Source organism: Mytilus edulis, chromosome 9 (genome assembly GCF_963676685.1).
Source record: "Mytilus edulis chromosome 9, xbMytEdul2.2, whole genome shotgun sequence".
NCBI lineage: Eukaryota > Metazoa > Mollusca > Bivalvia > Mytilida > Mytilidae > Mytilus > Mytilus edulis.
Genome location: NC_092352.1, coordinates 12,429,676 through 12,457,214, shown reverse-complemented (window position 1 = coordinate 12,457,214; position 27,539 = coordinate 12,429,676). Strand labels below are relative to the sequence as shown.

Genomic DNA, 27,539 nt, shown 5'->3' with positions numbered 1-27,539 from the left:
TCTCCATCCAAGTCACAATTTTTAAAAAGTTAACAATTATATGTCAAAACAAATTGCCTTCAACACTAAGTCTTGGCTCACAACAACCAGTGAGCTATAAAATGCCTGGATATGTTTCTGTTGATTGACTGGGATCTTTATTATATGATATGATATAAAAGGATTTATGTATAGCATATTAAACAACAATTGTCTTTTTTAAAAGTGCAATTACTTACAATGTTTGAACTTTGTTCTGTTGTGATTTTCCTTTTTCCTGTTATTTTCATCTGAGGTACAACAGGAGACAGTTTACTGCTAATTGTAAGTACCAATTTATAATTGTCATATTTGTCTTTCAATTTCAGAAATATAAGTCATATTGTTGGATTTAAAGTTGAACTGGAAAAAAGTGGTGTTCATGTGGACTCTAAAACTCATCTTGATTGGTCAAAGTAAGTTAATATATATGTATGACTCTGAACCCTGATGGTATCCCGAAACCACAATGGTCATACTGATGTGTGATGACTTAAAGCTGAAGTGCATTTTTGATCACGCAGAAGTGTGATGGTTGCATTATGACGCTATCTTGTTGATAGCTACAACAAGATGCACTGGTGGTAACGCTGAAGTGCAATGGAATTCATAAATCATGTCCACAGGTCGATGTAGAAGTCAATTTGTTTGTTAGAAGTAGCTTTTTGTTATTGTTTAAAATGTACCAAAAGTATAACCCATTTGATTCAAGACAGTCATGATAAAATGTCATTGCATTTTCAGTTCTCACTGTAATGGCATAGTGTACATTATACTTTTTAAATGGATTTTTGTGACAAAAATGTCGGTTATTGATTTGGGGATGTACGGCGGGCGGCCGGGCGGCAATCAAATGTTGTCCGTGCATTAACTCATGAACCGTTCAACCAAAGCTTTTAAAATTTTAATATGTTGTTACTGACAACTAAATGAAGGTCAAGGTCAATAATGGCGATTTTGACTTTTACCGTTCAGGAGTTATGGTTCTTGAAAGATTGAAAAATGGAGTTTCCAGTCGTGTCAGTGCATTTACGCATGAACTGTTCTACCAAAGCTTCCCAAATTTTAATATGTTGTTACTGATGACAAAATGGAGGTCAAGTTTAATAATGTTGATTTTGACTTTTACGGTTCAGGAGTTATGGTTCTTGAAAGATTGAAAAATGGAGTTTCCAGTCGTGTCCATGCATTTACGCATGAACGGTTCTACCAAAGCTTCCCAAATTTTAATATATTGTTACTGATGACAAAATGGAGGTCAAGTTCAATAATGACGATTTTGACTTTTACCGTTCAGGAGTTATGGTTCTTGAAAGATTGAAAAATGGTGTTTCCAGTCGTGTCCGTGCATTTTCTCATAAACCATTCAACCAAAGCTTTTGAAATTTTTATATGTTGTTACTGATGACAAAATAGAGGTCAAGTTCAATAATGACAATTTTGACTTTTACCGTTCAGGAGTTATGGTTCTTGAAAGATCGTAAAATGGTGTTTCCATTCACGTTGTTGCATTTACTAATGAACCATCCAATCTAAGCTTTTCAAATTTTAATATGTTGATACTGACTACAAAATGGAGGTCAAATTTGATATTGACGATTTTCACTTTCAGCATTCATCAGTTATGGTTTTTGTGATATTGCCAGGACACAAATAAATGTTAATAAATCCAGTTTGCTGTCATTGAGACAGCCTCTTGTTAAATACTAGCTTAAACAAAAACAAAAAGAAAGAAGTCGGTCATACAATTCTCAACCTATAAATTTTATTCTCTTTAATATTGTTCTAATCGAACAAACATTTAAGTTTAATTTTGTTTATCATTTTGAAGATCATTATTGTAAACATATTTTATCTTGCAGGACAGATATTTACTTCCATGGTATTAATGAGACAGGAGGATTCATACTACCTCAGCAGACATCATTCAGGTAAATCAATATTCTAGTTTCATGAGAATTGGTAATGTACCATTTATATTTCATGTCCTTATTTAATGTAATTTTATAAAGATAGCAGAGCGTTGATAGATTTTGTACAGACTCTGCCATTAAACAGTTCAGTTATGGTGTCTTGTTTATCCTTGAAGACTTCATGTTGACCTCTATATTAACTGTTTGAAATGATACTGTTGTTGAATTGCTGTCTAATTGATATAAACCTGGTATCTTCTTTTACTCATAGACATTGTTTCCATGAGAACTGTGGAAGGTGAGACACAGGTCATTTTGTCTACATGCAACTACCTTGTTGGTCATATATGGTAAAAAAAACGTTTGGAGTTTCTTTATTTAATCTTATTATCACTTATTATCTTTATGTCTCAGTATTTTCTTTGTTCCACTTATAAGATATATATTTATACATAATTTTGTAAGAATCGTTTCCTAATCTCTGAACAGTTAATTTAGAATTATTTCAGATTATTGTATTATATTTTCCCTTTACAGAATAATTCATGAGAAGAGTAAAGAGATTGCGTCCTTATTCAGCCCACCGGAAATAAAAGTGATAACATATCATACCCCACTAGTGCCTCACAAAATGTCTGAGGCAGAAATAGCTTTGTTGACAATTGGAGTTGTCATATTAGTTTCAAGTTTATTGGCTTTAATAGCTGCTAATTATACTTGGAAACAGTAAGTTGAAATTCACCATTTTAGAATCTGATGCATTGTGGGTGAAACTTATACCAAAATATTTTGATTGGTTAAGAAACAATTAACGTAACATCATTGGCTAAAAACCCATTGTTCGTACACCAAAATTTCAAGAAAAATCATTTTACCCATAGGCCATTAGTTTCTGAAACAGTGATTATCCCTTATGTTCATTTTTAAGGATTTTGCTCACAAAATGATCAGTTATATACAAGATCATACCATCATTTGACTCCTTACAGGATATATATTGCATTTAAATGAAATGACAATTTTAACCAATATACATGTTTTCCTCATTATCTTTAAAAAATATTTTTTACTAACAGAAATTTTAATTGTGAATTGTTCAAAGATCTGACAATAATTTAAATTGTGTTAAAAAAAAGTTCAGAAAAGTTCATTCAAAATAATGTGTGTTATTTTTTTCAGATTTAAGAGATCACACACAACAGCAAAAGACAAACATTGGGAACTGAACAGTATTAATTCCTCCCATGCCAATGGATCAGTCGTTATGAGACAGAATGACAACGGATATATCAACCCAGCCTTTACTGAAACAAGGTTTACCGAAAGGGAAGATCAACTGTAAGTTTTATCTTCAGAATAGACAAATGATTACTCTTTAAAAAGTTTTTATCTTTTACTTATGTGTATGTGATGAAGGGTACATGTATTAAAATTATCACAAATCTAAGGAACCCAATCCACTGAATGACAAGTTTTATCACCAAAGATAAAAATCATTTTCAGGAGGACTTGAGGACGTACAAAAAAGATGAAAAAGGTATCCATAAGTAATACAACGATTGACTTTTTTAAAGGAGATATTCTCTGACTTGATATGGGTTCTACAGAATATAAAGGTTACTTTTGAAGGGTTGTAAGATGTAAAGAGTCATTCATTTAAACATAGCATCTCAGAATCTTTTATCTTTGTGAAAGTCTGGTCAAACAAACTGATTTGTCAGACATGACTGTTGTAATGATTGTAAATCTTTGACATCACAATTAAAACCTTTATGGAAGAAGGCCAATGGCCAATACATCTTCAAAATTGGTTTAATTCTACAATATTGTAAAGTATTTTCTCTAATGGAATTTTTAAAGCAAACAATTAAAACCATCAAAATAGTCTTTTTACAGAAAATATGGTTAACCTTGTTTTTCGAAAGTATGTGTATTAAACCAATGCATAAAAAGCCTTTTTTCGTGAATTTGCAATTTAAAATAAACATTCAAAATAATTACCTACAATTTTTCAGCTGTTTATATTTATATGGTAAGAAAAAGGTTTATCTAGCATGAACTGATAGATTGATATGCATGTTTTGTTTTTATCTATGCTTTATCAGGAAATACTAACAGGTGAATTCAATAGTTTACTACTTCCAATTACTTATTTAACCATAGAATTACCTGGTTCTCAGATACTTGATGATTTTACAATATAAATTATACTACGTTATATTGACACCACTGGGTCGATGCCACTGCTGGTGGACGTTTTGTGATGTGATCCCCAAGGATATCACCAGCCCAGTAGTCAGCCCTTCAGTGTTGACATAAAAATCAATTATGTGGTAATTTTTTTAAATTTCCTGTTTTCAAAACTTTAAATATTTCGAAAATCTTAGGGTTTTCTTATCCCAGGAATAGATTACCTTAGCCATATTTGGCACAACTTTTTGGATTTGGGATCCTCAATGCTGTTCAACTTTTTTGACCTTATAACTATTTTGATATGAGTGTTACTGATGAGTCTTATGTAGAAGAAATGTGCCTCTGGCGTATTAAATTATAATCCTGGTACCTTTGAAAACTAATTATAGTCAGCCAAGTTCTTGGTTCTATGTGTCTATACAATATATCATTTTTTTTGTAAAAGATAATGAAAGTAGAAATTTATCAATTTAGAAGGGGAAAACTATGAAAATAGACTGAAAACTAGACTGAAAACTACTTGTTTTAACTTGATATTACATAGATTCATGAGCAATTAAGGTATCTGTATAAAATATATATGGTTGGTGTTTGTTTTAATTAACATGATGATATCTGAGAACCAGAAAGTTTATTTTTATTCTGTCTAATATTATAATACTTTTGTTGTGATATAACCCACTTAACTATAGAAATAATTTATTCTTATTCAGTTTATTTAGTTTAGTTTATATTCAGTGTAGAACTATGAATATTTTTATACGCCCGTCAAAATTTTGACGGGACATATTATGGTATACAAATGTCCGGTGTCCTTCCGTCCGTCTGTCTGTCCGTCTGTCTGTCCGGCGTAAACATGTCGCACCGTAACTTGAGAACGACTTATCCAAATTTCATGAAACTTAACATAGTTGTTTCTTATGATGGTCAAATGATCTGTATACTTTTTGGTGAAAATAAGATTAAAACTTTTTGAGTTACGGCACTTTGTAACTAAAACAGGGGTGTGTTTTTTTCACATGTCGCACCGTATCTCAAAAACGATTCTTGATTATGGCTTAAAACTTTAAACACTTCTTAGTTATATTAATCTTAATATCTTTATACTTTTTGGTGATGATTCAAAATTTTATTTTTGAGTTATTGAGTATTTTGTAAAAAAAGGGGGAGGGGTTTTTTACATGTCGCACCATATCTCATAAACGATTTATGATTATTGCTTAAAACTTTACATATGTCTTTGTTTAATTAATCTAAAGATCTGTATACTTTTTGGTGATGATTCAAAATTTCATTTTTGAGTTATTGAGTATTTTGTAAAAAAAGGGGAGGGTTTTTTTTACATGTTGTGCCGTATCTCAAAAACAATTTATGATTATTGCTTAAAACTTTACACACTTCTTTGTTATATTAATCTAAAGATTTGTATACTTTTTGTTGATGATTCAAAACTTTATTTTGGAGTTATTGAGTATTTTGTTAAACAGGGGAGGTTTTTTTTTACATGTCACGCCGTATCTCAAAAATAATTTATAATTATTGCTTAAAACTTTACACACTTCTTTGTTATATTAATCTAAAGATCTGTATTCTTTTTGGTTTTGATTCAAAATTTCATTTTAGTGATATTTAGTTTTTCGGAAAAAAAAAACAGGGTTGGGGGTTTCACATGTCCCGCCGTGTCTCAAAAACAATATATGGTTATTGCTTAAAACTTTCTCAGAAACTATTTATGATTATTGCATAAAACTTCCACACAAGACGTCGGGCGTATCATGTGCTCATGGCGCAGCTGTTTATTTCTCTATAATTTCCTTTTAGATAGGAACTTCTAGTATTTAAATATTTGTTTTGTAGATTATTAGTTTATAGATGCTTTTACGCATATTCTGTATATTTTTCTTTTGTATGTGTCATCTAAGTTATTATCAGTGAAACTCTCTGTTTTCCATATCCTTTCAAACTACTACACTGAAACCAAATTGATTTGAAAAAGTTGAAGTCCAATCAACTTGAAACTTAGTACACATGTTTTCTACAAGATGTATTTTATGAAGATATTAATGTAACTCCTCCTTTACAATTTATTCTTATCTGTACAAAAAAAGTGTCTCTTATTGTTAAATTTAAAGTAAGTTACAGTGAAACCAATGCTATTTTTACAGTAATTTTCTAGTTAAGTACTTATATAGTACTGTATTTAAGACAGAAACAAAGAACATATTGAAAGCACATGTTATATTTGATGCTGTACTTAAACTAAAGGAGTAAATAGTTAAAATTTATATAACAAATTAAACTGAGGTAACTTCGTCCATTGTAACAATGGACGAAGTTACCTCAGTTTAATGTTCAAGTGGTTAGTATTTAAAACTGTTTCATTTGATGTTAAAGATATAAGTATTTGAATAAGACATTTAGTTAATTCATATTAAACAAGGACTAAGAAAGGTTTTCATTGAGCTTAGATATTCTTGTAACAGCAATAACAGATGTCATTTAACTTTATTTTTCAGGCCTGCTACTAACGTGATTGAGAGTGAGACTGTTAGGAGGAAGAGAGAGTATGAATCACAAGAAGTTGTCTTAGATCTTCCACTGGAGCCTATAGATGCAGGTCTACAACCTCCTGTCATTGATGGAGCTAGGGAAATGAGTCTGAATGGATATGACAGTGGATTAGAGAATGAGATAGATTCCACATCGTCGGCCAGCGGTAATGCTGAGGATGCTCTACAGGATAAAGAGATTAGGATTGAGACAGTGGTGGAAGGATCGGAGAAAGGAGATACTGATAATTTAGTAGGAGCTGGTCCATCTCATGGACAGGATGTGTTTACATTTGAAATGGAAACAGGAGACACTGATGATGATATTGATGATGATGAAGTGGAAGACAATGGAATTAAAAGACGAAAAAGTTCTAAAAAGAAATTTAATAAACTTATGACAGTCTTTCCTTCTAAGATTGAAGCAAGTGATACTGATACAGATGACAATCCAGATCAAAGTTCTTCTCATAAACATTTAAGTAGAAAAACTGATAGTGAATTGGAAGGAAGTCAAGATCAGCAATCAGGGGAGATAATTTGTACAAAAGAAGATTCAAATTCAGATTTAAAACAAAATGTAAAATTTGAAACACTACCTGACCAGAATGAACAAATAAACAAAGCAGAAAATGATGATGAGGAGGATGAGGAGGGGGAAATTGAAATAACATCATTTTAATTGCTTTCTATGATTGTAACTTAAGATATACTTTTACATTGGCATGTTTTCTAATCTTCTTTTCTCTGTCTTGTCAAGGATTTGTATAGTAAGATCCTTTACAAATTTCTCATCACTTGGCATCCGGTGTTCGGCGTCCGTCCGCGTCTGTCGTCTTTCGTCGTTAACTTTTACAAAAATCTTCTCCTCTGAAACTACTGGGCCAAATTGAACCAAACTTGGCCACAATCATCATTTGGGTATCTAGTTTAAAATTTAGTGGCGTGACCTGGCCAACCAACCAACCAAGATGGCCGCCATGGCAAAAAATAGAACATAGGGGTAAAATGTAGATTTTTGCTTATAACTCTGAAACCCTAGGAGTTATTGCCCTTTATAGTCAATTTTTAACAATTTTCATAATTTTTTTAAGTTTTGGTATATTTTTACCAATATTTTCCTCTGTTATTAATGGGCCAAGTTCATTAAAGATAGAGATAATTGTAAGTAGCAAGAATGTTCAGTAAAGCAAGAACTTCAAACACATCGATATCACCATCACCAAAACACAATTTTGTCATGAATCCATCTGCGTCTTTTGTGTAGTATGCACATAGACCAAGGTGAGCGACACAGGCTCTTAAGAGCCTCTAGTTGGTCTTGCTTATATGAAATAATTTTCTGCTGATAAATGCAATCAATTGAAAAATACAAATTATGATTGCAGACATTATTCTCACTTCACAAAGGTTCCTGTAAAATTTTGACGTCACTCACGGTCACAAACTAAAATATCTGACCCCACAATTGAAAAGTGAATGTTGTATGATGACAAAAGTTCAAGTTGCTCATATTTCCTAATAGAGATAAGGTGTATGAAACTTTTAATATGAATATAACACATGTGTTCCTTACCCCTAGTACAACTGTTAAAATAACCAAGTGAAGAATTTGTATTTGGAAGTGAGGTCAGAGATAGTCTACATATTATATTCAGGCATAGTCATTTTATATGTATGAGTGAGAATAGACTCTTGTATGCCAACACTTGTTTATATTTGCTCAGTAAATATTAAAAGTGCAATATTTAATTTCAACCCGAGTGCCTTATTAACCAATAAATATGAACTATTTATTTAAGCTATATTGATATACAATTTATATGTAATTTTTATAAATCTATGAATTAGAAAATATATATTTTTTTACATTTTGTGTGTTTTATAATACAATTGCCCTATTGGTCTTTGTTGTTGAGTTGTCTTGGTTGGTGGAGACAAACATTTTGGAAAGCAAAAACAAACAGCAAACAGGCTTAGGTATACTTTGCCTAATGGAATTGAATCTTAAGTCTCTATACACTACAAATATATAATATTGGAACCAGAAATTGGACCAATAGTAAATGTCTAAAATGTGGAGGCATACACCTTATCGCTATTCCTGGCTGACCCGTCCGCTTGAACTTTTGACGTCAACAACAATCACTTTTCCATTGTGGCGTCAGACATTTTGTTTTATGACGTCAAAATTTTACGGGAACCTGTGTGATTTCCAGCAATGGCGGACAAATAGCGATAAGGTGTATTATAACCCAATGCAGCACAGACAATTATTTTACAGACGCTAAATCAAACAATACAATAAAAGGTTTATTGTAACGCTAGTTGTTCAAATATCTCATATTGGATTGCACAAGATAGAAAACTTTATGATAGATTTTTAGATAAAAATTTATGCTCTTATAAAATTGTTTCAAAAAAAGAGTAGGAAAAAATGGGTCAATTTTTATTGCTCACATTAAGAAATAGATAAAACTGATGATTCTATAATAAAAATCAATCTTTATAAATCTATTTGAGTTGTCTTCTCCTAGAAAGCAAATTATTTTAAATTTTGTTAATCAATCTTAACCAATCTTTAATTTGGTATTAAAATAAGATAAAATCATACAAATTTCTTCATTTCAGTGAAAAGTTTGTATTTATACATAAAAAATTTGCTATTTTCAGTAGAAAAATTCCTTTTCTGTTCATTACATAAATATTTTAGGTGAACATTCCTACACTTTGTGAAGATATGGTATTAAATGATAATACTTCAAATTGTATAAACGTATTGTGAAATGCACAGAAAGCTACATGCATTTCTAAAAACAGGATTTCTGCTGAGAAGTTTATTTTTAATTGAAGTTCAAGTGTGATGTGTAACAAAAATAAACAAAGAATTTGTTTTCATCCTCATTTTTATTTCCCATAAATATTGTAAGTAATGAAGACATTTTGATTCTATTTTTATCACAGCTACAGTTATGTCCCTTGTCTACAAAAAACACACATAATTATTGAATTTTGATTCAAAGCTATATGTTGCTAAAAGCATGAATAAGCAAAGATCAATTATATAAAAAAAATTAATTCTGATATTTTTTTTTGTTCAATCATTTATGAAAGTGATATAGTGAAATAATAAATTGCTTTTAGCAGCAAGTATGATTAGATTTTATCAAAATAAGGTAAGAAACATTAATGATAACTCGACCTATTTGAATCAGTATTCATGTGAACTTTAATTTAACTCCATAGCTAAACAAGAATTATGCATGATTTTTGTGTTAACGGTTATTAAAAGAAAAGAATGTCAACATTGAAAGTAACAAAGGTAAATCATTTGATTGACTGATTCAATCCACAAAAAAACATTCTTATACAGGTATTAACAATTACAAACTTATTTTTTAACCTATTACATGAAATCAAACAGACATAGAAAAATCCATTTGCACCAGGTTGCTATCTATTTATTTCTATGTTTTTGTTTATATCTTGTTATGTGATCCTTGGTAGTTTTCGGAGGTAATCTCTATAGTTAATTAGATAGTGTCTAGAGTAAAATACACAAGAGATTTTGATACATATTTTCTAGTATATGCATTGTTAACTGTTTATTCAAGACTTATTATATTTTGGATATGTTTTTCAGTATGTTTTAAATCAAATATGAGAATTTGAGTCAAATCGGTAATAAAATAAGTTTTCCTTCCATATACATATGTATAAATATTTTGAAATGATAAACTGGCAAAGATCTTCAATATGAAGGAGAGTTAATTAAAAAGATTTTAGACATGTCCCAACATTGTTTTCTTATTCAAATATTTTTAACAGAAAATAATGCTTACTGACCTAGTGTCAAAGTACAGTTTACGATGAGAAAAAAATTTACAGCTTAAATAATGGTAAACATACTAATCTGAGATTCTACAATGATACAGTGAAAACTTGTGACCATTAAATGGGCATATAGCATGTCAATCAGGAAATAATGTCTAGATTTCATTGGTTAGTGAATGCCATTTACAAACATTGAAACAGGGTTGTAAGGCCTAGATATCGTTAGTCAGTAAATGCCATTTGTTAACAGTAGAGCGTTGTTGTGAAGCTTAGATATCATTGGTCAGTGAATGCCATTTGTTAACAGTAGATCGTGGTTGAGAAATCATTTCCTGCCAATGAACTAGATCCTCTCCACGGGCATACATGAACGATCCAACAATGGCTTTTCCATAGATTTCATTTTGTCCTAAATATTTTTTTGGACAGACCATGATTGAGACAACAAAATTACAAGTCTCAATAGGCTGTCCTGCTGTACAGAAGGAGAATGCTTCATTGAATGTTGGGTCCTCAGCAGTGGGTCTTACCATTGTTTTCTTTGATTTGTAAGGTCGACGAGCATGGTTCATCTGAACTTTGACATAAATACCTGAAAATATAAAGAACTTTAGTATGAAATTGTATGCATGTGGTTATATAAAGGTTACTATAAAATGGCATTTTGATGGAGGAAACCTTACATGACAACTTAGAAGTTTTTTTGATTCTGACACAGCATATGTATATGTGTAGTATTCATATTGACAGTCTCCTTCTCCATGACTACTTTGTCAAGCTTCCAGAATTCTATGTCAAGCTTCCAGAAAAAAATTTATTTTAGATTACTTGTATTATTTATTCACATCTCTGTCATGATACACCATTGATCATGATTTACAAGTTTTATATGAAAGGCATTGAAGTTTCTTTTACCTGCAAGTTTAAATATATTCTTGTTGCTAGTTGAATAAACATTTCAGGATGTTTGATATATAACATAAGTATGTAGGTCTTTAAAAAAATATTTGTTCATGTACAACAAAGTCATTTTAAAAACAAAGTGACCTACAAACCACAAAGTCATCTACAGAACACAAAGTCATCACAAAAACACAATGCTATCTATGAACCACCAAGTCATATATACCAGACAAATTGAAAGAGTTGGTATTACTTTGCTTCATAAAAAAGAATGGCCAACGTAGATACAAGTATCTTGTCTTAGGGAGGGATAAATCATACTTTGTAAAGAATCACTCTGATTCAAACAAAAAATTCTCTGAAACCGATATTATCAAGATACTTGATTTCTTGATTGACAACATATTTGTAACGTTCGGAGGACGTGTTTTTCAACAGACTGTCGGCATCCCAATGGGAACAAACTGTTCCCCTCTACTTGCCGACTTGTTTCTTTATTATTATGAGGCTGACTTTATGCAGGAACTTCTTAGGAAGAAAGATAAGAAGTTAGCAATATCCTTTAACTCTACTTTCCGCTATATAGATGACGTTCTTTCACTAAACAATTCAAAATTTGGTGACTATGTGGAACGCATCTATCCCATCGAATTGGAGATAAAGGATACTACAGATACAGTTAAGTCGGCTTCATATCTTGACTTACATCTAGAAATTGACAATGAGGGTCGGTTGAAAACAAAACTTTACGACAAAAGAGATGATTTCAGCTTTCCAATTGTGAACTTTCCATTTCTAAGTAGCAACATTCCAGCAGCACCTGCATACGGGGTATATATCTCCCAATTGATACGATATTCCCGTGCTTGCATTTCCTATCATGATTTTCTTGATAGAGGGTTACTGCTCACAAGGAAGCTATTAAACCAAGAGTTCCAAATGGTGAAGTTGAAATCATCCCTTCGTAAATTTTACGGACGCCATCACGAGTTGGTTGACCGTTATGGAATAACCGTTTCACAAATGATATCGGATATGTTCCTTACATCGTAACTACAATCCCCTTCCCTTTCATGAATGTGACCTACCGAATTAGACTATTTACCGGATTTGTAATCACATAAGCAACACGACGGGTGCCACATGTGGAGCAGGATCTGCTTACCCTTCCGGAGCACCTGAGATCACCCCTAGTTTTTGGTGGGGTTCGTGTTGTTTATTCTTTAGTTTTCTATGTTGTGTCGTGTGTGCTATTGTTTTTCTGTTTGTCTTTTTCATTTTTAGCCATGGCGTTGTCAGTTTGTTTTAGATTTATGAGTTTGACTGTCCCTTTGGTATCTTTCGTCCCTCTTTTATCTACAAACCACAAAGTAATCTAAATAACATCATTTACAAACCAAAGTCATTATAACAAAGCCATGTGCATTCACATAATCATCTACAAAACAAAAAGTAGTCCACAGAATCTTGTACAAAATACTTCTCCATCTATAAACCACAAAATCTTCTACAAAACACAATGCCATGTAGTAGCTACTAAGTCCTCCACAAAACACAAACTGTTGAAGCCATATATAAACCACAAAGTCGTCTACAAACTGCAAAGTCCTATACCAAACACAAAGCCATGTACTAATCAAAGTCTTAAATAAAATACAAAGCCATACAATCAGCAAAGTCTTATACAAAGAATAAAGCCATTCTAACCACAGTCTTATACAAAACATAAAGCCATTCTAACCACAAAGTCTTCTACAAAACAGAAAGCCATTCTAACCACACAGTCTTATACAAAACATAAAGCTAGTCAAACCACACAGTCTTATACAAAACACAAAACCATTCTAACCAGTCTTATACAAAACACAAAGCCATTCTAACCACACAGTCTTATACAAAATACAAAGCCATTCTAACCATACAGTCTTATACAAATCACAAAGCCATTTTAACCACACAGTCTTATACAAAAAATAAAGCCATACTAACCACACAGTCTTATACAAAACACAAAGCCATTCTAACCACACAGTCTTATACAAAACATAAAGCCATTCTAACCACACAGTCTTATACAAAACATAAAGCCATTCTACCCAGTCTTATACAAAACACAAAGCCATTCTAACCACACAGTCTTATACATAACACAAAGCCATTCTAATCACACAGTCTTATACAAAACACAAAGCCATTCTAACCAAACAGTCTTATACAAAAAATAAAGCCATTCTAACCACAGTCTTATACAAAACACAAAGCCATACTAAGAACACAGTCTTATACAAAAAATAAAGCCATTCTAACCACAATCTTATACAAAAAATAAAGCCATACTAACCACACAGTCTTATACAAAACACAAAGCAATTCTAACCACAAAGTCTTATACAAAACATAAAGCCATTCTAACCACACAGTCTTATACAAAACACAAAGCCATTCTAACCACACAGTCTTATACAAAACATAAAGCCATTCTAACCACACAGTCTTATACAAAACACAAAGCCATTCTAACCACACAGTCTGATACAAAAGATAAAGCCATTCTAACCACACAGTCTTATACAAAACACAAAGCCATTCTAACCACACAGTCTTATACAAAACACAAAGCCATTCTAACCACAGTCTTGTACAAAAAATAAAGTCATTCTAATCAAAAAGTCTTATACAAAACATAAAGCCATTCTAACCACACAGTCTTATCCAAAACACAAAGCCATGCACATACCACTAAGTCTTAAACAAAACACAAAGCCACGAACCTCAACTGATTGTCAAAAACAACTCCGAGACATATTACATACACAACTATGGACTAAAGTCGAGTTTAAGCTACTCAACACAACTATGGACTAAAGTCGAGAGTAAGCTACACAACACAACTATGGACAAAAGTCCAGATTAAGCTACACAAACAGCATAACTCTGGTGGGACGAACTGATCCACAAGGTCAGTGACGAACTGATCCACAAGGTCAGTGACGAACTGATCCACAAGGTCAGTGACTATCTCCAGTGGCTCCACCTAAATCATCACTTTTGTTTTAATGAATGTTTAAGGTCTTACTGTCCATAGAACATAATTCTACTTTACCAACCGTTTATCATGTCATAATCCAAATGACGCAGGTGTCGTGCATTTAGAATGATAACTTTGATCTTGTCATTGCTTGGAAGGTAACAAAGTCCTATATGTACATCTCCTAGGGCATTACATATCTGAAATCACAAATTACAATGTAAAGCCATGAATGTTGTCATTGCTTGGAAGGTATTAAACATAGTCCTATGTGTATATCTCCTAGGGCATTACATATCTGAAATCACAAATTACAATGTAAAGCCATGAATGCTTGGAAGGTATTAAACATAGTCCTATGTGTATATCTCCTAGGGCATTACATATCTGAAATCACAAATTACAATGTAAAGCCATGAATGTTGTCATTGCTTGGAAGGTATTAAACATAGTCCTGTGTGTATATCTCCTAGGGCATTACATATCTGAAATCACAAATTACAATGTAAAGCCATGAATGCTTGGAAGGTATTAAACATAGTCCTATGTGTATATCTCCTAGGGCATTACATATCTGAAATCACAAATTACAATTTAAAGCCATGAATGTTGTCATTGCTTGGAAGGTATTAAACATAGTCCTATGTGTATATCTCCTAGGGCATTACATATCTGAAATCACAAATTACAATGCAAAGCCATGAATGTTGTCATTGCTTGGAAGGTATTAAACATAGTCCTATGAGTATATCTCCTAGGGCATTACATATCTGAAATCACAAATTACAATGCAAAGCCATGAATGTTGTCATTGCTTGGAAGGTATTAAACATAGTCCTGCGTGTATATCTCCTAGGGCATTACATATCTGAAATCACAAATTACAATGTAAAGCCATGAATGCTTGGAAGGTATTAAACATAGTCCTATGTGTATATCTCCTAGGGCATTACATATCTGAAATCACAAATTACAATTTAAAGCCATGAATGTTGTCATTGCTTGGAAGGTATTAAACATAGTCCTATGTGTATATCTCCTAGGGCATTACATATCTGAAATCACAAATTACAATGCAAAGCCATGAATGTTGTCATTGCTTGGAAGGTATTAAACATAGTCCTATGTGTATATCTCCTAGGGCATTACATATCTGAAATCACAAATTACAATGCAAAGCCATGAATGTTGTCATTGCTTGGAAGGTATTAAACATAGTCCTATGTGTATATCTCCTAGGGCTTTACATATCTGAAATCACAAATTACAATGCAAAGCCATGAATGTTGTCATTGCTTGGAAGGTATTAAACATAGTCCTATGTGTATATCTCCTAGGGCATTACATATCTGAAATCACAAATTACAATGCAAAGCCATGAATGTTGTCATTGCTTGGAAGGTAACATAGTCCTATGTTTATCTTCTAAGGAATAACATATCTAGTCACAAACTACAATGCAAAGTTGGCCAAAGACAAATACATAACAGAATGTAACTGTAAACATTTCAGTTGGAAACGAGAGATTTGAATAAATTTTACAAAGTTGGAACACTTAGTTGCACGTGGTTTCTTGTAAAGTACTCAACTAATTATTAAACATTGAAGAAATATTCAATTATCATGGAGTGACTGTACGATAGACATGCACTCGCTTACATGGCACAACCTAAATCTACTACAACACATGCGTTATGATAGTCTCAGACACAACTCATCATTACAAATTACCACGACAGATACCAAATTATACCATGATTCAGAAGCTGAGTAATATGCAAATTACCTGCTCTTGGGCAAAGTGTTTGGCTGTGGTGTTATTAAAATATAGCCTTGTCTGGTCAAAATGGTACGTCAATATCGAAGCACCATATAAGACAATTTAATTAAAACTGAAAATCAAAAGTCATTTTCGTTGGTTTCGTCCGTTTCGTATGTGAAATTTGGTCTGTGACAAACGGGCCATCTACGGATCTCTCTGAGAGTTGTTGCAAGGGTTCTTTTAAAAACTTTGCAGATCGTGGTACTCTCCTGTATGCAATCTAATTAAAAACCGATTAGAAAATAATCTGTGCTACAAATATCACATCGCTCCGGTTTTCTGATATGTTGCACGCGACTATACATGTATATTGTAAGATGTGGTGCGTTGCTCGTAGTGCTAGATATCTTAAGCAGCTCCTGAAATATTAACTCTATTTAAGACCCTGGGGTGAACTCTGCTCATTCTAGTGTTGCTCATAACAAAAACTAGAGGCTCTAAAGAGCCTGTGTCGCTCACCTTGGTCTATGTGCATATTAAACAAAGGACACAAATGGATTCATGACAAAACTGTATTTTGGTGATGGCGATAAGTTTGAAGTTCTTACTTTACTGAACGTTCTTGCTTCTTACAATTATATCTTTAATGAACCTTGCCCATTAGTAACAGAGAAAAATATTTGGTAAAAATTTACATAAATTTAAAATATAAAATTGGAGGGCAACAACCCAACAACCGATTGTCCAATTCATCTGAAAATTTCAGGGCAGATAGATATTGACTTGATTAACATTTTAACTTCTGTCAGATTTGCTCTAAATGCTTTGGTTTCAGAGTTATAAGCCAAAATCTACATTTTACCCCTGTTCTATTTTTAGCCGTGGCGGCCATCTTGGTTGAATGGCCAGGTCATCGGACACATTTTTCAAACTAGATACCCCAAAGATGATTGTGGCCAAGTTTGGATTAATTTGGCCCAGTAGTTTCAGAGGAGAAGATTTTTGTAAAAGATTACTTAGATTTATGAAAAATGGTTAAAAGTTGACTATAAAGGGCAATAACTCCTAAAGGGGTCAACTGAGCATTTCGGTCATGTTGACTTATTTGTAAATCTAACTTTGCTGAACATTATTGATGTTTACAGTTTATCTCTATCTATAATAATATTCAAGATAATAACCAAAAACAGCAAAATTTCCTCAAAATTACCAATTCAGGGGCAGCAACCCAACAACAGGTTGACCGATTCATCTGAAAATTTCAGGGCAGATAGATCTTGACCTGATAAACATTTTTATCCATGTCAGATTTCCTCAAAATGCTTCGGTTTTTGAGTTATAAGCCAAAAACTGCATTTTACCCCTATGTACTACTTTTAGCCGTGGCGGCCATCTTGGTTGGTTGACCGGGTCATGCCACACATTTTTTAAACTAGTTACCCCAAAAATGATTGTGGCCAAGTTTGGATTAATTTGGCCCAGTAGTTTCAGAGGAGAAGATTTTTGTAAAAGATTACTTTGATTTATGAAAAATGGTTAAAAATTGACTATAAAGGGCAATAACTCCTAAAGGGGTCAACTGACCATTTCGGTCATGTTGACTTATTTGTAAATCTAACTTTGCTGAACATTATTGCTGTTTACAGTTTATCTCTATCTATAATAGTATTCAAGATAATAACCAAAAACAGCAAAATTTCCTCAAAATTACCAATTCAGGGGCAGCAACCCAACAACGGGTTGACCGATTCATCTGAAAATTTCAGGGCAGATAGATCTTGACCTGATCAACCTTTTTACCCCATGTCAGATTTCCTCTAAATGCTTTGGTTTTTGAGTTATAAGCCAAAAACTGCATTTTACCTTTATGTTCTATTTTTAGCCGTGGCCATAAGTTATATTCGATAATCACCGTAAGTACAGTAAGGGTGCGACATTAAAGCCATAGCAATCAGGACATATCTGTGGATATTTGTAACACAGATTTCTGAAACTGTCAATCAACTCAGTGTTGCAAACTTTCAAACAAATGACTTCAAATCATGAAGAACCCTAGGGACCGTGGTCTTCTCTGGAGGTGCAACCCTGTATTACAAAAATAAAATAATGCAAGCAACGCAACATCCGTTTATAACTGGGATGTAAAGATTCGATGTGCTGCTGGAAATTTGGTACGTTAGTATTGAAGTTCACAATGGGAAAATAACAGCCATTAAGGTTAAGCTATAGTATGTAAAACTGTATCTATGGTGTCCCATACATAAAGGATTGCAAGCAATCAGTACCAGAGTAGAAGAACGTTAAATTTACTGAGTGAATCGAGTTCATATATTCGGTAATAATTCTAAATATCAGCAAAAAAAATTTTAATCTGAAAATTTGCGGGATAAAAAAATGGTTCTCCCCTCGCAGGAGCTCGTATTCATGCTATTAGGATATCATGGCAACACAGACTGCACTGTGTCCAGCGTTTTACACCACTCGGCTACATAGAATGATCAGGTATCCCAATAGCATGAGTTCGAATCCCGGCGAGAGAAGAACAAAAAAATGCAGATTTAACTTTGGTGTGCTGATATTTAGAGTAGTTATAAAATAATATGTGCTTTCAGTCGTGTATCACCATCAATGGTATCATTTCGTGAACCGTGTTTGAATAATTATTTGGCTCTTTAAGTCCTATTGTTTTAATGGTCTGCTTTGCGATCTGAAACTTAAATAATCTGAGTAATCGATAGTATCACTCACATGAGAGTTGGGTTCCAAGTCTCGCCACATTGTGGTAACTTTTGTCTTGTCAATATCGCATAAAGGAATAAATGCATGACCAAGGACGTGCCTCAAGCGACGTCTGTCCACATCATACACAGAAAATCTCAGCGTACATTTGTCTATATCAACTGCAGACAGCTAGAATGTAAAACATCCAATTAGTCCAGCAACATCCTGCAGTATTTTCACATACATAAAACTAAACACATTTCAAATTGCTTTCTGTAAGTTCAGAAATTATTGCGATTTAATCATTTTAGACTAAAATGCAATTTTTATTTTATTTGATAATTTGGAAAATTTTAACAATGGAGATATTTAAGACTACAAAAATATTAAATATGGGATTTAGTTATTTCAGACTACAGAAAATTGTGACATAGGAGAAAACTCTATTTCATAATCTGGCGGAATTCTGATATGAGACCCCTATTTGAAAACAAAGGATATCTTTAGTAAACACGAGGTAGAGGCAACAAAGGAATCCATTAAAAATCATCAGTTGAAGAAAAAATGCATACAAAATATCAATTTGATGCTACCATATATGTACCTCAAAAGTCGTCAATGACTGAACCTTGACATCATAAGACGTTAAGTGTTTACTTTTCCTATACCAATTTTCTCAATGTTTTTAACATTTGAGTTAAACATATTGATCAGAAGCCGAAAAGCAAGAACCCGTCAATCGACATTGTAATTGTTGACAAGTTTGCTGTCACATTTGACTTCAATCTTGTTATACCTGGAAAATGAATGTTTCGTTGTAGATAGGTGTTAGGGTTTTCTTCTTTACTTTTGATGTTTTTGAATTCCTTTCATCTGGTAGCAAAAATATTCTCACAAACGGGTCTCTTAGTTGGCCATTTCTGCGACCTGTAATATTATAAACACTCAGTCAATTAGTGGAGGCCGTTGCGATTAACCAATACATTCAGACAAATATCACCCGAGTCTAAAAGGTTGTTACGGAGGATTTACCAAAATGGAAAATAACACATTCTTCCGGGACGAACCAAGTCAAGGGTTTTATTTTTTCTGAGCATGGTAATATAAACACCACCCAAAAAAGCCATATTTTTATATTATGCTATACTGAATAACCAACAGCTGTTATATCGGCGGCAAATAGTTCGTTTTCAGAGACTTAATTTCTCTCCTTATAACTTGATAATTTGCTGGCTTATTTTAGGTTAAAACAAGAATGTGTCCAAAGTACACGGATGCCCCACTCGCACTATAATTTTACATGTTCAATTGACCGTGAAATTGGGTAAAATATTTAATTTGGCATTAAAAATTAGAAAGATAATACCATAGTGAACATTTGTACTAAGTTTCAAGTTGATTGGACTTCAGCTTCATCAAAAACTACCTTGACCAAAAACTTTAACCTGAAGCTGGACAAACGGACGAACGAACGGACGAACGAACGGACACACAGATCAGAAAACATAATGTCCCTCTACTATCGTAGGTGGGGCATTAAAACTAAACCGTCTAAATCAGCCGAAGAAAAACGAATTATTCCAGAATACCGGTACGCATGAAGTATAATGTCGATGTCTTGCAATTGAAATGTTCCCCTCGTATATATTTTGTCTAGTTTTATACAACATAGATATTCTACATTCACATGCTTCGGAATATTTCGATGTTCCCCTTGTTTGTTAATGCTTAGAAGCATTATAAATCTAAAATAATGCCACATCAATAGTGTGCAGACTTTAATCTGTAATGGCCTTCAGGACACCGACAGCTTGAAATTTACTCAAGACGGCCTTGCGTTTAAAGTGAAACCGACTTTTGAATTTTCACAACTGTATGGAAATTGGTTGACTTTGGTCGATAACATCTGTTGTGTTAATAAATGATAATTTATTACTAATCTTCATTGATCCGTTTTCCCTTGTATGTTGTAAAGTGAATAAACTAATAAGCTTAAATTTCATTCAATATCTAAAAGTAATGAGACCTTTGAGTCTGGATTCCCATCACCACCAATCAATCGAACCTCTCATTTTGTTAACTTTAGAATTAGGTTTGAACACTCAAACTAACAAAACCAATGTTTTCCCCTTTTGTTGTTTTCAATACGAACCCCTGTTTTAAAGAAGTTCTTGGTTTAAGCACAAAAAGGCAGTCAGTAATCTCCGATTTTAGCTATCATGTCCATTCTATTTACAAAAACATTTACTAAATCGGAGGTTTGACCTTTTAGAAGAGATTGTTCAATGACGTTTTTAGACTACACATCTTTATTTCAGACTCTAAAGGTTCATTTACATGTATAAACATTACACACAATTAATTCATTTTTCTGTTAAACAGGATAAAATGTTGAAATATTTACACTAACAGTATGAATAATATCTAAAAATTCAAGTATGCATGTAACTCATTGTACAACATTCTTAACAATGTTGGAAAATACGATAAATCACCGATAATCGTATTATTCAAACAATGTTAGAAAATACGATAAACCACTACCGATAATTGTATTTACCTAACAATGTGGGGGAAACACGATAAATCACTACCGATAATTGAATTGACCGAACACTATTGGCGGAAAATAAGATAAATCATTAACGATAATTGAATTGAGCGAACAATATTGGGAAAAAAGATTAATCGCTACCGATAATTGTATTGACCGAACAATATGGAGAAAACGCGATAGCTCACTACCGATATTTGACAAATTGTATTGACCGAACAATCTTGGAATATAAGCTAAATCACTACCGAAATTGTATTGACAGAACAATGTGGGGAAAACACGATAACTCACTACCGATATTTGTATTGACCGAACAATTTTGGAATACAAAATAAATCACAACTGATAATCGTATTATTCAAACAATTTTTGGAAATACGATAAACCACTATTGATAATTGTGTTTACTGAACAATGTGGGGAAAACAAGACAAATCACAACCGATAATTGTATTGACCGAACAATGTGGGGAAAACACGATAACTCACAACCCATAAAAAAATATTTGTATTGACCGAACAATTTTTGAAAATAAGATTAATCGCTATCGATAATTGTATTGACCGAACAATGTGGGGGAAACTCGATAACTCACTACCGACATTTGTATCAAAATGTATATTGTAACCTTAAAAACAACTTAAGCTCCGTGTTGAAGACCGTACTTTGATCAATAATGGTTATTCTTTTACATGTTGTGACTTGAATGGAGAGTTGTCTCATTGGATTGCATACCACATCTGTTTATATCTATTGTCCTTTTCGTACTCCTCTAGAGGTTAAGGTAGGAAAGAGGGTAGTGTTTAAAAAAATCTATTTAGATGCCTTATATAGTAATAGATTATTTTTTTTTTTTATTAGGACTTATTTACAGCTAAGGACAGAGAAAATATTCGTGTTTGAATTTGTTGTCTGTTATTATTTACACACTCAAAAGCCACAAATTCAGAAAAGAAGTAACTCTCACAGTACCTGGTAGTTCTTTGACTTTCACTAGTTTCACATTTAGTTGTTCTACAGCTCCATCGTACACCAGGGTAAACCATATTCTACCATGTTCACTTGGCGGGAAAACGCCAGAGTCATCGTCTGATTCACTTTTGGGCCTGGAAATTCAAATTTAACAGTGTATTTTATTTATTTACTTTAACTTTTTTGTTTGCTCGGAAAGGTCTTGTGTTACTTTATTTCTAGAAATTACATAAATCAAATATACAATGACAAATTATGATTTGTTTATACTGTTTAATTCGACATTATTTTATGTAAAGGAAGGACAAATTCGATTGCGCAAAATATTTACCTATATAAATCTGGTCTGATTCCAACACAGTTTTCGGGTGATAGGAAGTTAATCTGTCCACTTTCATGGTCTGAATAGGGTTGTATACGTTCAGGAGGCAGAATGAAGTCGGGTACACATGCAGAGGTAGCTGATCGTACCATAACATTCCGTGCATCCGCATGAATATCAGGACATGATTTTCTCTTTGGAAATTTTGGAGAGGCTGACCTATTGAAATTCAGATCATTAAATACAGTTTAACGATCTTTTCGTATTGCCGTATTAAATTGGGTTAAAAATTCAATAAAACATAACCGTTTTTTTCTTTTCGATTTGTTTTCCCTGTAAAGTTGAATTATAGGTATTTGTTATTTAAAAATTGAAAATTATATATAAGTTTGATCTGTTTCCACTTTGCTCTTTCTAAGTAGATATTGGTGGAATATGGAAATAAGCAGAAATCTATTTTCTAGTCAACAGTGTCAAAGTCTCATCTACTTGTCATAAAACTGATGGGGTTTAGATGTTTATATATATAGATTGCTTTTTTTTATTAAATCTTTTGAAATTTATCATTTTACTCGTTTGTTTGTTTGTTAGAATTTATGATTTTTTTCATGTTTTTTTTTTTTTTTTTTTTTTGGGAGGGGGTAGCTAAATTGATATCAAAACCAAATAGAATAATTGGTAAACCTTATACCTAGAAATTGGTGCTGATTTAGAGGTCGATTCATCGTCTAAATCGTAATATTCAAAGTTCCATGCTTTCCGTCTTTGGTGTTTTCTGTAGATGACAACAACAACGACGACAGCAACCAAAACGAGGACACCACTCAAACTACCAATCACAATACCAAGGATTTCTCCTGTTAAAATAACTTTTTATAAGATGTATAAAGGATAACAACACAGATAATGGTAAGCACTTAAATATAAAAGATAAAGAATTAAAATAATTATTATTGAGTGACTCTAAAATGCTTTACAAAGCAGGATGTATTCGACTAATGTTCTTTTTATTCCTGGTACATATATATTTGGCACCAAGAAGATTTATAACAGGACTTCAACATCAGTCATCTTACACTTTTACAAATAATAAAAAAATCTATAAATATGGATGATGATAATTTTCCAATAGCGTTTTCTCATACTTCCCAGAACTTCAAGAAATACACAACATTTCTCACTATAGAAAATTTTATTTTTGAACTTCACAAAATTGCGTCCACTAATGATACTTTAAACATGGAGTTTTCACCTGAAGCACGCTGAATAGAAGACAAATTACAATATACGAGATTTGAAATTGAAATATCTGTATTTTATGACGGTGAACCAAGCAGGTGTAGTCAATAACTTCTGATCAATAAAACTTTTATCTTGAATTTCCATTGAATAAGATATATATGGAGAAATTATTACAAGTAAAACTAATTTTCTTCTCAATCACCGTTATCATAAATAAAATTGTAATATATATTGCGTTTCCTTTGGTTCGAAATATAAAAATAACTCAATATCCGCCGGGTAAAGTGTTTCTTTAATCCGGAAAAATCCATCAATTGAAATCAAAGATTTGCCATGTTCGAGACAATTTTACGGATTAATTATTAAAAATAGAAGATGTGGTATGATTGCCAGTGAGACAACTCTTCAAAAGAGACCAGATGAAACAGAAATTAACAGCTATAGGTCAGCGTTCGGCCTTCAACAATGAGCAAAGCCCATACCGCATACTAGTAGTCAGCTTTAAAAGCCTGAACTTCGGGGAAAACAATGAAATTAAACAAATGTGAAATACAGCAACAAACGACATTCACTATATATTATGTGGCGAGTGTAACTAGTTTGTTGGTGCAAAACCCTCCCCATAAACTAGAACAATGATGTACGAGTACAACCGTCCGCATGATCAGAACAAACTATAACAAGAATGTTTCCCAAGTACACGGATGCCCCAGTTGCACTATCATTTTCTATGTTCAGTGGACCGTGACATTGGGATAAAAACTCTTATTTGGCATTAAAATTAAAAAGATCATATCATAGGGAACAAGTGTACTATGTTTCAAGATTGGACTTCAACTTCATCAAAAACTACCTTGACCAAAAACTTAAACCTGAAGTGGGACGAACGGACGCAGTTACTGACATCTAGTTCTAAAGCCAATTACATCTAATAAAAAATCATGAATCTAAGACTAAAATATCTATAAGCACACATCCAACATTCAATTTAGGGCATAGCTAGACGTCACAGAAAAACAAATTGTGTAATGCCAAGATACAGGTATCGAAATATCGTAGAGCTATGAATGTGCTTATGTCACAAAAATAACATTTAGTTTAATTTTCATTTACTGATAACAATATGTATACTTATGAAAACAATATTTAAAGAGTATTCAATTATACAGTGTTGAATTGGTAACCTTTTAGAATAAGTTTATTTGAAGGATCGACGAGTATACCTTGATCGTATCTAAGTGTATGGGCTTGGTGAACAACATCTTCGTTAACTCTAGGATGTGCTATTCCGTTTGAAATATGTTTTATCGAGGAACAGCCAAAATTCATAAACAAAACTTTATCTGCATTGGAAGAATTTAGTAAAGGTTTGAAGTAATGTGTGGAAAAACGAAGTCCTGGCTTTATAATTTACCAGTATAAATAATATGAGATCCATTGCATGAAATCCAAAACGTCCCAACAGACCCCGTTAGATGGTGCAAAAAGAACATCGTCATCCAAGAAAGGAAAATGTATAATATTGAACACAAAATCAACCCGTTTATTTCAATTTTAGTGTAGAGTTTTCCGTGTAAAACCGAAATATATCTAATTCTATAGAAAATTATAGTTGTTACCGTTTATATTTGAATAATTCAAAGTGAGTTCCTTAAGTTCCTTGGTTTCAGTATTATTTTTTTCCAAATACGATCAAGATATCGCGACGGTAAGTGTTGTTGACTTTATCAATTAAAAGCAATTTAGATAGTTTTGCGTTTGGTCATACATGCAGTCTTATACATATATTCTTGCCTTTAGGATGTAGACGGACATTGTATCACGATCATATACTTAATATTCTATTTAAACTTTTCATATTCATCAAACAAATCACGATATCGTCACAAAAATTCACTCATATGTGTAAATCAATAAAAACAATTCTTTAATCATAATACATTTAAAAATCTAATTTAAATGAAAAGATATGATCAGCTCATGAGTATTATACTTTTTATATTTCAATATAAAGCCTGCTTTGATTTTTATACTTCAACATATTATTTATTTCAAAATAACACAAACAGATACATTTTGTTTGTGAAAAATGAGAGCGATATATCATATAAACACAGGAATCTTTTAATTAATGAAAACACACAGAGTTCCAGGGGCTCATCTTACAATTAACATAATTTGTAAGTTGTACTTAAATTTCATTTTTGTTTTTTTAATATTTGTAGTTAAAATGAGTTTTTATTTAGCTATTTTAGGAGTAATTTTCCCAGTCAATCAATGAAACTAAAAAGATTTTTTTCGTGACAGCTAGCTGTTCAAAATATGTATGAAACATTTGCTTATGTGTGTTAAATAACAATAAATCAATCGATCATAATGTCTAGAGTTAAAAGGATAGTTAAAAGACTTAATCTTTGAATCAGTTCATATGAACTGCTTGAATCTAGCATGTTTGTCAAGTCGATGCCGACATATTGAAAGTCTTCCGTACCTGACCACTGTCCATAGTTTCAAAATTTGAATGAATTTTATTTTTAATGCTTTCGACTTAATTACATTTCAATTAATTTATCAAACTTAAATTATGAGACACTAGTATCTGTCTGCTGACATTTCAATAATGTATAATGCGCTTTTTGTCCTAGTTTTACCACATATGTATAATAAAGTACGTCTTGTTTCAGATGAAACCCTCAATTTTCTAACTAATATGGATTCATTTAATTTCGTGGGTATTCATTTTTGTGGTTTTAGAAAAACTAGTATATTTGTGGATATTTAATTTCGTGGTTTGGGCAAATTCCGCATATATTCCTGTAAAAAATTTGTAATAAGTTGAACATTTAAATTCGTGGTTCTCCTGTACCCACGAAATCCACGAAAATTATTATCCAATGAATATTATTAAATTCACAGTACATAGGAATGACCGAGGGAATACCTCCCATGTTTTATAATAGACTTACCTGTTAACAAGACCCCGGGGCCTGTTCCTGGTAATGAGGTGGCGGCTGTATCTGCAGCCATTCCATCTGACTTACTGGCAGTCCGAATAGTTCCCATGCCAATCTAAATACCTCCCATGTTTACATTTAGAAAAAGTTTCTTGGTCGTACACTTCTATATAGAAGACGTGTACAACACTTCACTATCTCAATGAAAAAGAAGGTATAGTACATAAATAAAGATTAGAAATAGTCGATACTGTGACGTCAACATCTGTTAGGTTACTATATAAAACATGTTATGCTATATAATTTAAGATTTTCTTTTTATTTACTATTACTATTTTACGTCTTTTTTTTATTGTATGATAGAATAAAAGAATAGTAACATATAATCATTAACGCAATCCTATATTTGTGAAGACTCAACTCTAGTTATGGAAAAAAGTTTAGTCAACAGCACAATAATAAGACCGTTAGTTTTCTTAATTGAATTGTTTAATACATATTTTTGTTATGTCGGGGAATTTTTTGCCGAATATTCTGTATGGGTGTTTCTCATTATTGAAGGCCGTACGG

General features: G+C 32.5%; 2 protein-coding genes across 3 annotated transcripts in view; one reads left to right on the top strand and one right to left on the bottom strand.

Annotated features, from left to right (window-relative positions):
• Positions 1–8,544, top strand: part of LOC139489521 (protein dachsous-like) — a 33,272-nt gene extending 24,728 nt beyond the window's left edge. The window contains exons 25-30 of one of the 2 annotated variants that reach the window (XM_071276014.1): positions 348–434; positions 1,881–1,949; positions 2,469–2,657; positions 3,111–3,269; positions 3,947–3,963; positions 6,641–6,807. In XM_071276014.1, the coding sequence (XP_071132115.1) occupies positions 348–434; positions 1,881–1,949; positions 2,469–2,657; positions 3,111–3,269; positions 3,947–3,963; positions 6,641–6,657 (538 nt within the window). In that variant the 3' untranslated portion in view covers positions 6,658–6,807. Of the gene's footprint in view, positions 1–347; positions 435–1,880; positions 1,950–2,468; positions 2,658–3,110; positions 3,270–3,946; positions 3,964–6,640 lie in introns of both variants that reach the window. The other variant, XM_071276013.1, reaches the window with a different exon arrangement.
• A 1,017-nt stretch (positions 8,545–9,561) lies between these two features.
• On the bottom strand, positions 9,562–27,258 carry LOC139489522 (synaptotagmin-2-like). The gene is made up of 8 exons (XM_071276015.1): positions 26,982–27,258; positions 23,465–23,630; positions 22,783–22,992; positions 22,452–22,585; positions 19,718–19,848; positions 18,949–19,110; positions 14,518–14,638; positions 9,562–11,099 (listed from the first exon to the last, which is right to left on the bottom strand). The coding sequence occupies exons 1-8, from the start codon at positions 27,076–27,078 to the stop codon at positions 10,777–10,779; spliced, it is 1,344 nt and encodes a 447-aa protein (XP_071132116.1). The 5' UTR covers positions 27,079–27,258; the 3' UTR covers positions 9,562–10,776.
• Positions 27,259–27,539: the final 281 nt, after the last annotated feature.